Consider the following 15,223-nt stretch of genomic DNA (forward strand, 5'->3'; position numbering starts at 1 on the left):
TCGCTGAAAAGGGAAACACACAACAGGGGGTGGGGCTGAAGGGATCCGGTTCTGGGACAGGAGAAAGCTCAGACAGAATAACACAGGTTTTCATTGTTTACGTACATTTGAAGAAAAGACGTTCTTGAGTGCTAGGATCAGCTCTCTCCACCCCATGCATAATTCTGTGGACCTCTGTCAGTTCAAAGGCCTGGCGGCAGAGCGCTGCCCTACAGGCCCTTCAGAACTCTGAAAGTTCGGTAAGGACCCGGCATCCATCAGCAGCTCATTCCACCGGGCTGGAGGTACACTGATTTGGGGCCAGGGATCACCAACATGGTGGAGTTTACAGAGCGAAGTGCTCTTTGGGGGGCGTACCTGGAGAGACAGTCCTTTGGGTGCGCAAGTCTGAGATGGTGTGAAGCCTTAAAGGTTGAAAGGTGGTCAATTGGAGCAGGGCAGGGAGCAGTTCCTGTTGGCAGCAGGGGAGAGGACCTGCAGTGACGGTTTTAAACTATGTGTACCATATCAGGGAAAGATATTTTCACAGTCAGTGTAGTTCAGCAGTGGAAGTGGCGAACTCCCCGTCTCTGGTCTTTAAACAGTGGCTGGACAGATCCTTGAGGCTGGATCCCTGAGGCTGATCCTGCATTGAGCAGGGAGTTAGACTAGATGGCCTGCATGGCCCCTTCCCACTCTAGGACTCTAGGAGTCCAGTTCAGCAGTGGAAGGGGCTGCCTAAGGAGGTGGGGAGCTCCCCCTCACTGGCCGTCTTCAGGCAGCGGCTGGACAGATCCTTCTCCTGGATGCCTGAGGCTGATCCTGCATTGAGCAGGGGGTTAGACTAGATGGCCTGGATGGCCCCTTCCCACTCTGTGGTTCTGTGACTCTATACCTCTCAGTACCAGGAAGCGGGATATTCTTAGTTAACTGGTCTGTAATTTATCTGTTTCTGCCACTTAATGCCTTTTTCTGGCATATCCCAAGCCTGGTAAACTTGCATCAAGGAATGCATTTTGTAGACAGGCCCTTTTCCCCCTCCCCCCCCCCCCAACTGTCTCCCGGAATGGTCCTCTTCCCTTTTCTTGTGGGAGGGGGTAGGTTATTTTCCACACTAACCTGGCTTGCCGCCGTCTGCCTGTGGCAGGTGCCAGGACCTCGGGTTTGCCAAATGTCGGCCTTTCTAGATGAGGCGGGCAGGAAGCCCGTATCACTGAACCGGTGCTGCTAAAGGGGCTTCTGTCCTCTGTTGCCATAGCACCAGCACCCCACTGCCTTTTCCTTCCTTCCATGAGGGCCTGACCGTTCGGATGAGTGCCCAACCATCTGCTCGTGGGACTAGCCACTCCCGGAGACACCCCTTGGTTCGCCTCCTGTTGGCTGGCCCTTCAGTCGATTGAGTGCTTCATGCACCTCTGGTCACGCATGTGCATGCAGGCCCCCAGGGCCTGTTTTCCTTTCTTGCACTCTCAAATTGCCCGGGATATCAGCTGATCCATAACTGTTCCCACGAAAAGAACATGCATGAGGCACAGCATGAAGATGTGCTTGCCGCACTTGGGCATGTTTGTGCTGTTTTTTTAAAAATGGAGAAAAAAAACTTTAATTGAGTAGAATCCTAGAATTGGAAGGGGCCATGCAGGCCACCTCGTCTGCCACCCTGCTCAAGGCTGGATCAGCTTAGTGGCCAAACTGTGGCTCTCCAGATGTTCATGGATTACAATTACCACGAGCCCCTGCAAATTGGCCATGCTGGCAGGGGCTCGTGGTAATTGTAGTCCATGAACATCCGGAGAGCCACAGTCTGGCCACCCCTGGCTTAAAGTATTCTTGACAAGCCACGCACTCTCAGCCTAACCTACCTCACAGGGTTGTTGTAAGTTGTTAGGGTTCAGGCAGGACATCTGTCCAAGCCCCTGCTCAATGCAAGGTCAACCCAAAGCATCCATGACAAGCCGCTGCTTGAAGGCTGCCAGTGATGGGGAAATCACCATCTCCCTGGGCAGCCTGTTCCACCACTGAACTACACTTAGTGAAGTCCCATCAATATGCCAGAAGTACAGTAAATAAATTAAGTTTAAGTTTGATAGGTAGGTAAGCATTGCACCTCTTTTCACTTTTCAAAAACCTTCACCCCCTCCCCAAATACATTTTCCGTGACTTCAAAATTCTGGAAATGTTACATCTCTACTGGGATGGCAGGAATATTCTGTCCTACCCAAAGAAGTGCCTGGTGTGAGCAGGAAATTATGCGAACCAGTGCTTAAAGCATCTAGGATCAGGTTTAAATCCCCACTGGTGCCATAGCAGCTCACTAGGTGACCTTGGCCCAGCCTAACCTACCTCATAGGGTTGTTGTGAGCTGGAAGGGATCCTACAGGCCTTGATAAGGCACACCAGAGGTCTCTGCCTTTGTGCTTTTAAGAACATAAACGGAGCCCTGCTGGATCAGACCAGGGGTCCATCTAGTCCAGCATTCTGCTCACACAGCGGCCAAGCCCGCGAGCAGGATAAATGCAACAGCATCTTCCCACCTGTGCTCCCCAGCAACCGATTGAAAGAGGCATTCTACCCCAGGTACGAGAGGGAGTAGATCTCCGTCACAAGCTGCTGATAGCTCTACATGCCCTGATTTCATCCATTCCCCCTTTAAAGGCTTCCCAGGTAGCCATCACCACATCCTGGGTCAGGGAGTTCCAAAGTTTTGCCCCATATGAAAGGAAGACTTCCTTGTACGTCTTCGTTCCTGGCCGAAGAAAGCCTGCTCGAGCTGGATAAATATTCCGGCACAGCTGCTTGGAACGGTCCTCGACCTGCCTTAACTCTGCCTTCTCTGCTCCCCACCCACCCACCCACCCACCCCTCTCTCCAAGGTTCACAGCAAAGACAAAAAATACGTCTGCAAGGTATGCAGCCGTGTGTTTATGTCGGCCGCCAGCGTGGGGATCAAGCACGGCTCCCGCCGCCACGGCATCTGCACGGATTGTTCCGGCCAAGGCATGGCCAGCCACTTGGACACGAACGGAGGCGACGGCTCGCCGGGTGAGCTGTACGGCGCGGACGGCCCGTACATGGAAGACCCCGACGACCTCAAAGGGGAAGGGGAGGAAGACATGGGGGACGACGACGACCTCAAGTGGAAAGACGACATGGAGATTTCCCAAGACGGCTTGCTCTTGGACGACGATAAAGACGGCGGCGTCGACTCCCCTCCGGAGCACGAGAACTCGGGGGAAAACGACAAGGACTTCGCTTGGATTTCTTAGGGGACGTTTGTTTCTCTCCCAGCTAGTTTGGGGACAGATCCGGGACTGGAAGGTTCGGTTGGAGGACCTCAGCCCAACAGGCCATGGATCCCAAGGAGCCAAAACATCTCGTGCGTGGAGCATTTTTTTTAAGCAAACCAATCCTTTATCTGTTCTCGCCAGAGACTGTCTGTAAGTGTTCCCCACCCACCCTCATTTTCCTGCCCTTTGCCCTTCCTGTGGTCCTGAACAAAAAAAAACCCGGCCTTTGTTTTGCTACAGGGCCCACATCGCAGGTAGGCGACACGGAGCTTCCTCTCTAAATTTTTCCCACTCTCAGTGTAAAAAGCAGGCGACCTCTGACCTCTCAATGAACGGCCATTCCCAGGAGAAGACGGGGTGTTAAACCTGGCCCTGAAGCCACCAAGGGCTCCACTGGGCTGTAGTCACTACCGTAGGCATCAGCTCACTACTGACCCCTGGTGCCTTAGAGCGTAACTACATGATGCGCCGGGTCACGGAGATGCAACCAGGCTCGTATTCAGACATTGTGGGGAACACATCTTAAAAAGTGCAAATTCACTCAGCATTGTGAGGGAGTGCTGCGGGGTGTGTGTGTGTGTGTGTGTGAGAGAGAGAGACACTTCTAATTTCCCTCCCAGCCTGCTTTTGCCAGCAGTGGAAATAGCTTCCCCTCCTTTCCTCTGTCTCTGCAAGTCCCTCCTAGGACAGAGAGAATTAGCACTTTTAAAGGGGACCTTCCCCCAGCGCAGAGGTAGTCAAACTGCGGCCCTCCAGATGTCCATGGACTACAATTCCCACGAGCCCCTGCCAGCAAACGCTGGCAGGGGCTCCTGGGAAATGTAGTCCATGGATATCTGGAGGGCCGCAGTTTGACTACCCCTGCCCCAGAGTAAGCACATCCAGGGGACTGGTCAGGGACCCATGAGCTGGCACTGATGAGATGTGCTGTTAGTTGCTACCGTCCATGTGAGCCATGATGCCCCTGCCAATCCCCCGGGGGCCCGTCAATTCGACCAGCTCTGGATGTCAGCAGCCCCTGCAGCTAACTAACTGCTGAGAACTGTCCCCCCTCATTCAAAGTCCAGTCTCCCCCCCTCTATCCTTTTATTAGACTACTTAGATTTGAGTCTCCAACTGCAAGGGTAACTAACAACCATGGCCACAGAAGAGGCACCTTTAAGACCAACCAAGTTTAATTCTGAGAATAAGCTTCCACGTGCCCCTGAGCTCAAACTCCGTTCTGCTGCTTCAGCCCACCCAACTCTGCCTCCTCCATAATGAATAAACCAGTCAGGACTTCTTTCCTTTTCATCCCTCTTCCACCAAGCCCCCAGGAGAACTGGGAATTTTTCTTCCATCAAAGGTTTTGTTTCTCCTCTATTTCCTGCTCTCTTTAGGCTGGTTTAAAGGCGCAGGGCTATCTCTAATGCAAAAGTTCCCCCTTGTGGCCACGTCATACAATTGCGTATGCGTTTCTCTCCCCCCCCTTGCGCATTGACATGTGCAGCCTCTGAATTGCAAGATCTGGCATGGCCAAATCCCTCAGCAGCAATTATGCTAGTCTTTTGTTAGTCCGACAGACAGGGAGAATTCGGGGGGGGGGGGGGAATTACCCACAATGCAATTTTTGGAAAGCATCAGGGGTGGCAGCGTGAAGCAGTAGCAGCCCCAGGTGTGAGATCCTGTGTGGCACATCTGCCCCTTGAGGCATAATGCACGGCGCTGTTATCACGTGAGAGCCTCATTTGCATTGAAGCGGGCAAGAGCTGTTGTATTAATGCATAATAATTTGTAGCAACTGGGGAGCTTTATTCCATCTCAGGAACTGAGTTCTGGGCCAGCCTTGGGGTGGGGGGAATCCCCAAATCCACGACAACTTTAAGAACCCCCTTTCTTTGCTTGCTGATTCTCTGGATCAAGTTTGGGGCAATAGTAACCCCTGGGGGCAGTCCTGTGCGGCTGTGCCCATAAACCAGGGATGCCCATCCTCCGTGAGCCCGTGGGGCACATTTGAAATTCTAGCCCAGCACAGCAACAGAATGGCCGCTGCAGAAGGAGGAGCCAGCCAGAAAATGATCGCTACAATTTTCACTTTAGTCTTGTGCTCTGGTGGCAGGTGCTGCCCCCCCCCCCCCAAAAAAAAGAAAAGAACAACCAATCAAATCTCCAATAAAACAGAGTTGGTCTGGTGGTGTGCTTAAAAGCAGTGACCTCTAACCTGGAGAGTTGGGTTTGATTCTCCCTTCCTCCTCCTCCTTGAGCTCGTCGAAGTCCTGTTGGCGCTGTTCTCGCAGAGCAGTTCTCTCAGAGCTCTCTCAGCCACAACTACCTCACAGACTGTCTGTTGTGGGGAGAGAAAGGGCACTTTGAGACTCCTACAGGTAGAGAAAAGCAGGGGGCCCTGCCAAAAACGTAGAGAAGCAACTGGATGCGTTCCCCAGGGGGCAGCTACCCAGTCTTGCAGGCCAACCCCCTTGTATCTCACAGTATCAGCTGAAAAGCATCCGGAATCTTGATTCTAGGAATGGTTTGCTTACGGCTTGCTTTCCTAGGGCGATCCTAGAGGAGCCCGCCGGCCCATCCCTTTTCTCCCCACTTCTCATGCCCAAATCTCAGTGTTCCGCACTGCAGGGCAAGTTTTTACGCAGAAGGACACCTGCGCTCAAGTCTTGCTGCAGGAGGCGATCTTTCAGAACCACGGAGTCACGTAACGAAAAGGTGCTTTCAAAACACGTGCGCACGTGGCAACTCTAACAGTCCCCATAGCTGCCTACTAGTGATCATTTTTCCGCAGTGCGTCTTCCCACTCAACGCCTCTATCCGGCACAGATGTGCCTCGATCCGACACAGATGTCTTCGGACCCACGCTAACACGCGGGACCAAGGCTTCACAGAGGGGAGGGAGGAGTAAATTCCTATCCTCATTTCCGATTACAGCCACTGCCTCCAAGGTCAACGGCGGGATGACCTAGCAAAAAAACTTTGTCCTAGTTTATTGATTTGCAAAAGAGACAGTGGTTTGCAGGGTGTTGCTGTCAGGCAATCTTGCTCTTTAAAAAAGCAGTCTTTCACGGGTGTAGGTGCAACCACAAGGATCTGTGGTCATTCAATATGCAACAGGAAAAATATATTTAAAAACTGGTTTCACAGCTCCGGGCTGTGTGCCACGGTCATTGTCCAATAGGCGCCTGCGACGGCCACACCAAAACATACCCACGCCTTACCCGTGGCTTTGTCGTTCAGATTCCTTGGTGCTAGCTGTGCCCTTGAGTCATTGCAGAAACACGGCTTCTGGGAAATTAGCTACAAAGGTGTCAACAAAAATCGATAGGCTAGGGGGTGGGGTAAGGGGGGGCAGTGATGTGAACCTGTGTTTGCTGGCGGCTGCACAGCACCGCTTGGGGCTCTCTGAGAAGCCGCCTCCTATACTTAAGGATGCTCAGGGCTGATCCTGCGTTGAGCAGGGGGTTGGACTAGATGGCCTGTATGGCCCCTTCCAACTCTATGATTCTAGGATTCTATGATACGCAGCCTGTGCTGGAAAACGGGACCCTCAAAGGATGTGTGTGTTGATCTGTAAAAGTGGCCAGCATCTTCGTCTCCTAAAATAACTTTTCCAGATCCGAGGAGGATGGCAGCTGCCGGGGGCCCTTGGGGTCAGCAGCTGGTGAAAGGGCTTTGCCCACATAAACCTTTCCGTCCGGATTGAAGCAAAATGCTGCCCAGCGCTTCACAAAGGGGATCTAGGTTTGCATGTTTGCCTTTCCTGGCTGTGACGTTTATCGCAAAAGAGTGAATGGGGAGAAGAATGCACCAGCTCCTCCCTGCCCCTGGCCTGTGGCGTTTCCTCCCAGTTGCTCTCTGCCCCCTACAGTGTTGCATTTCCTGGCACTCAGAGCTCACTCCCAGCAAGGTCTTGGGCCCATGCTGTTTTTCCAGAAGTCACTCCATACTCCCTTTGGGGGAGGCACTGAATTAGAGCTGACAGAGACTTTATCCCGTGACGGTAGAGTTGCCAACCACCAGGTAGGACCTGGAGATCTCCCAGAATTCCAGCCGATCTCCAGACGATAGAGATTAGTTCCCCTGGAGAAAATGGCTGCTTGGGGAGGCAGACTCTGCGGGATTCAAGTCCATGAGAAGTCCCTCCCCTTCTCAAACCTTGCCCTCTTCAGGCTCCACCCCCAAATCTCCAGGGATTTCCCAGATCCAGAGTTGGCAACCCTACACGATGGTGTTGCGCCGTTCCCCCAAAACAGGCATGCAGGAGGGGGGTCATTGTTACCAATCTCCCGAGAGTCTTTCCTCCGTTTTACCTTGACCATCCAGCTTTGTTGTACTTGAATGAGAAGACCAAGTTGAAAGACTAGACCTCCGTGTACTTTCTTTCGGAGGATGGGAGACCACCAAGGAAGTCCTGGGATGTGACACGGAACCAGGCCATGGCAGACTACCCCTGTTCATTTCTTCCCTGGCATGGGTGGCCCAGGCCAGCCCAATTTCAGAAGCTATGCTAGGCAGTCTCCAGTTCGGAGGACCAGGTAGTTAGAGACGTGAAGGACCTCTGCCAGGGAATTTGGAGATCAACAGAAAAACAAGGAACCTTTCCAAGGTAATATTCTTGTAATGATATATATTCAATTCCAATACAATTTCTTTTATATACATGATGAAGAATCAGCCGTAACGGGTTCTAGATAATTTCCGTTTTCAGTGACTTCTTCAATGGTTGGGTCCTCCGATATCAAAGACCATTCCCTAACATTCCCCGGTACCTTTGAGCCAGTGGCCTATTGATATTAAAACAGTAATATAAGGAAAGGCGGTAAGATTTTTCCAATATTGTTACAACAAACTGATATTGGAGGACTCAACCACCGAGGAAGTCGCTGAAAACGGAAATGACCTCGAACCCGTTACGGAAGATTCTTCATGTATATAAAAGAAATTTTATTGGAATTGAATATATATTAGTAGAAGAAAGGCCTTGGGAAGGTTCCTCGTTTTTCTGTTGATATTCTATTGTGAACCTTCCTTTTTTCGTGTTGTAATCCTATTGTGATATGGAGAATTTGGAGAGCCGTTTTCAGTCTTAATGGACACTATTGAACCGAATGGGCATGCAGACCAGTTCAGCTCCATGCGTTCAGCCCTTGGACTGTCTTGTCCCCTTTGACTGGTAGCAGCTCTCTAGAGCACGGGTAGTCAACCTGTGGTCCTCCAGAGGTCCATGGACTACAATTCCCATGAGCCCCTGCCAGCATTTCCCATGGGAATTGTAGCCCAGGGACATCTTGAGAGCCACAGTTTGCCCTGCCCTCGCTCAGCACCATCCTATCCAAACGCAGCAGTCCTCTGGCGCTTAGGCAGAGAAAGTTCTTCACACCTGTCCCCAGAGAGAAACACCAGAGGCCGAATCCGGCACCTTCTGCATGCCAAGCTGCTTCCTCACAACCACGCACCTGAACCAGCATGACCTTCATGCATTTCCATCTGGTGAGACTCAGGAGACGCTGCCAATCTCTCCCTCCAACCTGGATCTCTCAGGCCAGCACTTGGCTCCAATCTAGAACCGTTCCACGAGAGCCAGTTTGGCGTAGTGGTTAGGAGTGCGGACTTCTAATCTGGCATGCCGGGTTCGATTCTGCACTCCCCCACATGCAACCAGCTGGATGACCTTGGCCTTGCCACGGCACTGATAAAACTGTTCTGACCGGGCAGTGATATCAGGGCTCTCTCAGCCTCACCCACCCCACAGGGTGTCTGTTGTGGGGAGATGAAAGGGAAGGCGACTGTAAGCCGCTTTGAGCCTCCTTCGGGTAGGGAAAAGCGGCATATAAGAACCAACTCTTCTTCTTCTTCTTCATGCCGGACAGGAACTTCCACCCAAGGCCGCCACATAAACGCCACTGAAGTAATGCAGTGCGTCTCCCCTTTTTCGAGGCAGCCTGCTCAGGGGGCAGCCCTGCACCGGATTCTTGGACTCTTGCGTTCCCTTTGGGTTTGTAACTCAGGCTATACGCAGCCAGATCTACGGCTGACCACCCGTCTCCCGTGCTTCCAGCGTTGCACATTTTCCTTCGTTATTTAAAAACGTTTTTTAAAGTTCGGGGTGGGGAGGTGGGGAATCCAAAAACTGGAATCACTTGTTTTGCGATATTATAATCCTATTTTAAGGCTCATTTTGTGACGTGCAACTTTTAAGCCATACTGAATGGGTTGTTTTTTTTTTTAAAGGAAGTTTTAGATTCTCTTTTCTCGTGTGGTTTTGGACTTCTGCCGTCGTCTTTTTTTAAAAAAAGATTCCTTCATAGTAAGGGTGCTGTGTGGGCGCGTACGCATGCGCGAGTACGTACTTTCACAAATATATATATATTTATTTTTCAACATGCTTTTAAACCTGTCTATTAAAGCAGTGGTCCCCAACCTGCGGGAGGGGGGCGGAGAGGGAATCAGGGCCGCGGCCGCGCATGCGCACATGCGCGCTGCACGGCCGAAATCGCGCATGTGCTGCACTTTTGCGCATGCACGCATGCACGAAAGTGCCGCGCATGCGCGATTTCGGCCGCGCAGCGCGCATGTGCGGGCATGGCCACGCATGCGCACTGTGCGGGCGGGGCAGTTGCCCTGCCGGTCCCCAGCCGGAAAAAGGTTGGGGACCACTGTATTAAAGGAACCAAGGCAGACAAAAAATCAAGGATTATGTTTGAACATTGTTGCGGGGAATATTCTATATGATACTGACTTTATATATTATTATTATTATAAACCTGTGTTTGTATGGACGATGTTTAATATTTTGTGGGGTGGGCCAGGGGGAGATTTCACTACCCAGACGTCAGACGGGAAAACAGCCGTGTTGTCCCGATTTCCTCCCCGCACCCCCCTTACACTTTCGGAAACGAGGCCTTTTTCTACACAATGTCACAATCTTCTCCCTGTCTCGGGCACGCCAGAGGTCTTGCCTGTTTGATGATATTTCCTTTTTGTCATGAGTCGAACATCCTTGCAAAAAAAACAACAACAACCATGTTTCAATAAATGAAGATACTGCTGCTATTATCACCAGGTTTTGAATATTTTTCATGGATTGCATGCAGCTGTGCAGAGATTCAGAGGGGCTTAAAGCAGCGGTTCTCAACCTTCCTAATGCCGCAACCCTTTAGTACAGTTCCTCATTGTTGTGGGGACCCCCAACCATAAAATTATGCAAGGGCTCTTTCACAGAAATTAAACCAAAACTGACCAATGGCCTGAAGATCCATGGTTCAAGATTGCATATAAATTGTTTTTTCCCCGGGGGTTTCTCAGTTCAGTTCTGCCTCTTGTCCCACCATGCCGATCTCGCTCTTCTCCGCTGCTCCAGACAGACGAACGCTCTATCTTGATCTACCCTGCAAGGCTGTTGTGTGGCACCTGCAGAAACAGCGGCAACAGTGGTAGAGCCCCTTCCCCCCACCAAGCTGATCATCTTGACGCAACCCCTGTGAAAGGGTCCTTCGACCCCCAAGGGGGTCCCGACCCCCAGGTTGAGAACCGTAGAAAGAGTAGAAAAGAGAGAGGTTCAAGTGGGTCCACATATTGGTCTGAAGCAGCAGAACAAAGTTTGAGTCCTGGGGCACCCTGAAGACCAACGAAGTCTCAAAGCCATGGGTAGGTGGATATGTATTATGTACACAAAGGTTTACAGCCAAATAACTATTACCAAACTGTGTAGTGAAACCATTAAGTTGTGTAGCTCTTTTATAGGGTAAAGGCTGGGGGATTTTTTGTCTGTGCTCCCTTTGCAGTTTTTAATTATGGTGAATTTTAAATGTTTATCAATCACTTTATATTTCACCAGTTTAAAGAGACTACTGCAGGCTTTCTCAGACAGGGTTTCTTGATGGCCCTAGAAGGGTTTTCTGAATGGGTGGGAGCTATTTAATTCTCAATATTTTTTTAAATTGTTAAACATTTTTGGGGTGATGTCACCATACATGATGTCACCTTCCCCTCCTCAAATGGCCAGTGATGGGCCTGGACGGGGTGGGAAGGAGCATAGGGGCCGAGGCCTTCCTAAGGACATCAGGAGAGGCCTGCTGGGTCAGACCAGGGGTCCATCTAGTCCAGCCTCCTGTCTCACACAGGGGCCAGCCAGTTCCTCTGGAGGGCCAACAACAGGGCAGAGAGGCCGAGGCCTTCCTAAGGACATCAGGAGAGCCCTGCTGGGTCAGACCAGGGGTCCATCTAGTCCAGCCTCCTGTCTCACACAGGGGCCAGCCAGTTCCTCTGGAGGGCCAACAACAGGGCAGAGAGGCCGAGGCCTTCCTAAGGACGTCAGGAGAGCCCTGCTGGGTCAGACCAGGGGTCCATCTAGTCCAGCCTCCTGTCTCACACAGGGGCCAGCCAGTTCCTCTGGAGGGCCAACAACAGGGCAGAGAGGCCGAGGCCTTCCTAAGGACATCAGGAGAGCCCTGCTGGGTCAGACCAGGGGTCCATCTAGTCCAGCCTCCTGTCTCACACAGGGGCCAGCCAGTTCCTCTGGAGGGCCAACAACAGGGCAGAGAGGCCGAGGCCTTCCTAAGAACTAAGAAGAGCCCTGCTGGGTCAGATCAATGAGGGTCCATCTAGTCCAGAATCTTATCTCACAGTGGCCAACCAATTCCTCTGGAGAGCCAACAAGAGGGCAAAGAGGCCGAGGCCTTTCTAAGAACATCAGGAGAGGCCTGCTGGATCAGACCACCTGGAAATTGCCAACTCATGTCCGGTGACATGACACTTCTGGGGGCATGGAAGGAAGATATGGCCAACTGACATCACTTCCTTGTACCTGGAAGCCTTAAAAACCCTTCAGCCATACCTCCATGGTCAAAAGGCTGAGAGCGCATGGCCTAGAAGTCCTATCTGATGGAACCTTCTGTGTCAAGTGCTAGCAAACTGAACGAGCTCCAATATCATGGGTCTGTTCATGCTGAGCATTATCTTTGTTCCCCTTTTTGCCTTTTTTCAACAACCCCTCGGGCGTTGTGACCAGGGACCCCAAGCACAACCAACAGGGAGAGCCCAAGCTGTAGAATTTGCCCCCTGCAAAATAGACTCCCCCAGGAGTGCAGAATGAGCCCCTTAGTGTACAAAAACGAACAGGCCCAACGAAATAACGATTTTTGTTGAAGCAGCACTGAAAACCATCATCGTATATATTTTTATAGATGTGCGGAATACTTTATTGCCCAAAAGTTAATTATTCAGCCCTGGGCTTTTCCTCTTAATGTGGCAACTGGGTGAGTGTATTATAGAAATATCCCCCAAGGCACCAGGGCTTCTGCAACCCACCTCAAGAATATTAGCTGGGCCTCAACCTTTTGGGGCCTGCAGGTAGCCATTGGAATTCTGAGGCCGAGTGGTCCAAGAAGAACCACACCATGGTGACCACAGGAGGCAGAGGCAGCTGCAGAATCATAGAACCATAGAGTTGGAAGGGGCCACACAGGCCATCTAGTCCAACCCCCTGCTCAACGCAGGATCAGCCCTAAGCATCTACCCTGCAAGGCTGTTGTGCGGATGGCGCCCCCCAGGCAAGCTGCTTGCCCTTCCACGACCCCTGTGAAAGGGTCGTTCGACCCCCAAAGGGGTTCCAACCCCCAGGTTGAGGACCACTGGCCACATGGTTTGAAACCCTGCAGAGACCAGGGTCAGTAATCGCAGCTAGCTGGCAAGGGCCAGGACCGCAGTTTCCAGATGTACGTCTGTCCTACGGGCAGCAGGGGGAGCCCATGATTCACACAGCGGCATCAGGTCATGTGGACGAAATTGTGCCAGGTAAGCAGTTTTACACACTGTTGTGAAGGGGGTGGGGGTGGGAACATCCGTTTCTCTGTTGTTTTCTGTGGCTGAGCCTTTAACGAAGACACTGACCACACTGACCAGGTTTAAGATCTATAAATGTCAAAGAACCACCCCCAGTTTTCATCATGGCAGGTGGCCTCACCTCTTCCTGCAGCCACACGGGGGAGCATTTGGCCTGGTGCACCTCGTCCGCTCCTGATTTGTGCTCCTGCATGGGAGCTGGGGCAGTGAAGTTCCCAGTGCATCACAGGGAGCTTTTGGCTCCTGGAAGCTTATACTCTGAAGTTCTTGTCGGCTTGCAAGGTGCAACTGGATTCGAACCCACGCCCGGAGGCAACCCTTTGCTGCTTCCTGCAGAACTCTTGCCAGCTGGAGCTCTACAAGAAAGAAAAGGCAGGCACTTTCCCTTGCTCAGCCAAACACCAAGTGTCATGAGTGAAAACTTTTGGGGAACTCAGAGGAAGGATTCCCACAAAACTGCAGCTTCTGAATCTATTCCTCTTTCTTCTCCAGCCTCTGCATCTTCCGGTCAAGGTATTCTCTGTCAGCAAGAACGGGGGATGTTTATGGCTCCTATCTGTCTCAGCAGACTATGCCTGGCAATTAAAATGTGGTTTGCAAACCCTCATTCCGCAACAGATCCCTCGACAACCGATCCGTAGAATCTGCGGGATGAGTTGGCAAGCCCAAAACAGCAGAGTGGACTACACCCCCCCCTTTGGATTGCAGATGAAAAATGCCACATTTTCCCCCCAGCAAGCACACAAGAAGACTCCCTTGCCCGTGTCATCTAGTGCCTCAGGGAAAACAAATCTAGGTGAGCTGGTTTTCTACATTCACAAAAAGCAGGGTATAAAAACCAACTCTTCTGCTCCCGTGATGGTCTTGCTACCGTTTTTGCACATGCCAACAAGCTAGAACATGTAAGAAGATGCTGACCCAGGGAAGCACCCAGTCGCTCACTCGAACTCAGAACCGGTCATATCGGGTTCTTTTAAAACTCAGCTTGTGACCACCTGCAGTGAAACTTCTAGCGTTTCAGACAAACCATGCAGAGTTTGAGTTCGGGGAACATTCCCACATGCATCCCCCTTGCAGGGGGATGCATGTGGGAATGTTCCCCGAACAAAATGAATGTTCCCTGAACAAAAGGCCACTTAATTTCTCAGTATCGGTTTGTTTTTTGGCATTGCTGCAACCTGAAATGGGTCACGCATTTAGCCTTTTGAAAAGGTGCCAACTCCTGTCCAATGAACCATCCGAGGGGCTGTCTGGAGCCCAGCCCAGAAGATACTGATGCCCCTTGGCGGTGTGGCTCTCCTCCTGCCGTCCCGGGTAGGGGAAGTGAACGGTATCCGTTTCCTGGCCTGCACGGCCACCCTCTGGATCCAAGATGGCAGCAGAGCAGGCCCCAAAAGCAGACCTGACCAGGAACCACAACATCTCTTGAATCGGCCCCCGCTTTTTATCGGCTTGTCAAATTCGGCTCTGCAGATCAGCAAACACTCCCCGCTTGCTCCAAAGAATTTATTTGCTTTTATAAAATAACGATAAATGCACATCCTTTAAGTACCCAACTTAATAATTCTTTTTTTTATTGTGCGGGGGGGGGGGGAGAGATATAAGGTCGCCAACCTTTTCGCCGGCTCCTGCTCCAGCGCTTTTAAACGTGCTCCGCAGGGGGGAAACAGCAGGTCCTGAAGTTTCCAGCTGGCAACCTTAGAATCGGTTCTGGCTTTTCATTCAGTTTCTCACGAAAGGCATTTTATAGTCAGACTTAAACACCTGTCCCAAGCTGAAACACAGGGGAAAGATACCCTTGTCCTTGAAACCTGTTTGCTGAAGGAACCATCGCTTTGACCCTTTGTCTCCCCCCGCAGCCCCCAGAATTCGGACGCTCCACGTTTTAAACCAGGCTGAATTCAGAGGGACAAAGCACCCTGCACTCCCTCTGCTGTTCTACCGTCTGCCACTAGGTGGCAGTCCTTGCAAAAAGGGATGGTCCTACCCCACAAGGTGGGCCGCGTTACATCCAAATGTGTGGTTGTGGTGGTGGTGGTGGGGGGGTCATTTGTGAACCTCCCTCGTTTCAGGAAATAAACCCACCAGGAAGATCCTGCCCAGCCTTCCCCTGTGGTGCAAAGTTT

The 15,223-nt window shown here is 51.5% G+C and overlaps 1 protein-coding gene across 1 annotated transcript in view; it reads left to right on the forward strand.

Moving 5' to 3' along the window:
* ZBTB46 (zinc finger and BTB domain containing 46) overlaps positions 1–10,310 on the forward strand; it is a 76,118-nt gene extending 65,808 nt beyond the window's left edge. The window contains exon 5 of the mRNA XM_077335940.1: positions 2,853–10,310. Coding sequence (XP_077192055.1) covers positions 2,853–3,245 — 393 coding nt within the window. The 3' untranslated portion in view covers positions 3,246–10,310. The remainder of the gene's footprint in view (positions 1–2,852) is intronic.
* Positions 10,311–15,223: the final 4,913 nt, after the last annotated feature.

This window comes from Paroedura picta, chromosome 4 (assembly GCF_049243985.1).
Source record: "Paroedura picta isolate Pp20150507F chromosome 4, Ppicta_v3.0, whole genome shotgun sequence".
In the NCBI taxonomy this organism is placed as follows: Eukaryota; Metazoa; Chordata; class Lepidosauria; order Squamata; family Gekkonidae; genus Paroedura; species Paroedura picta.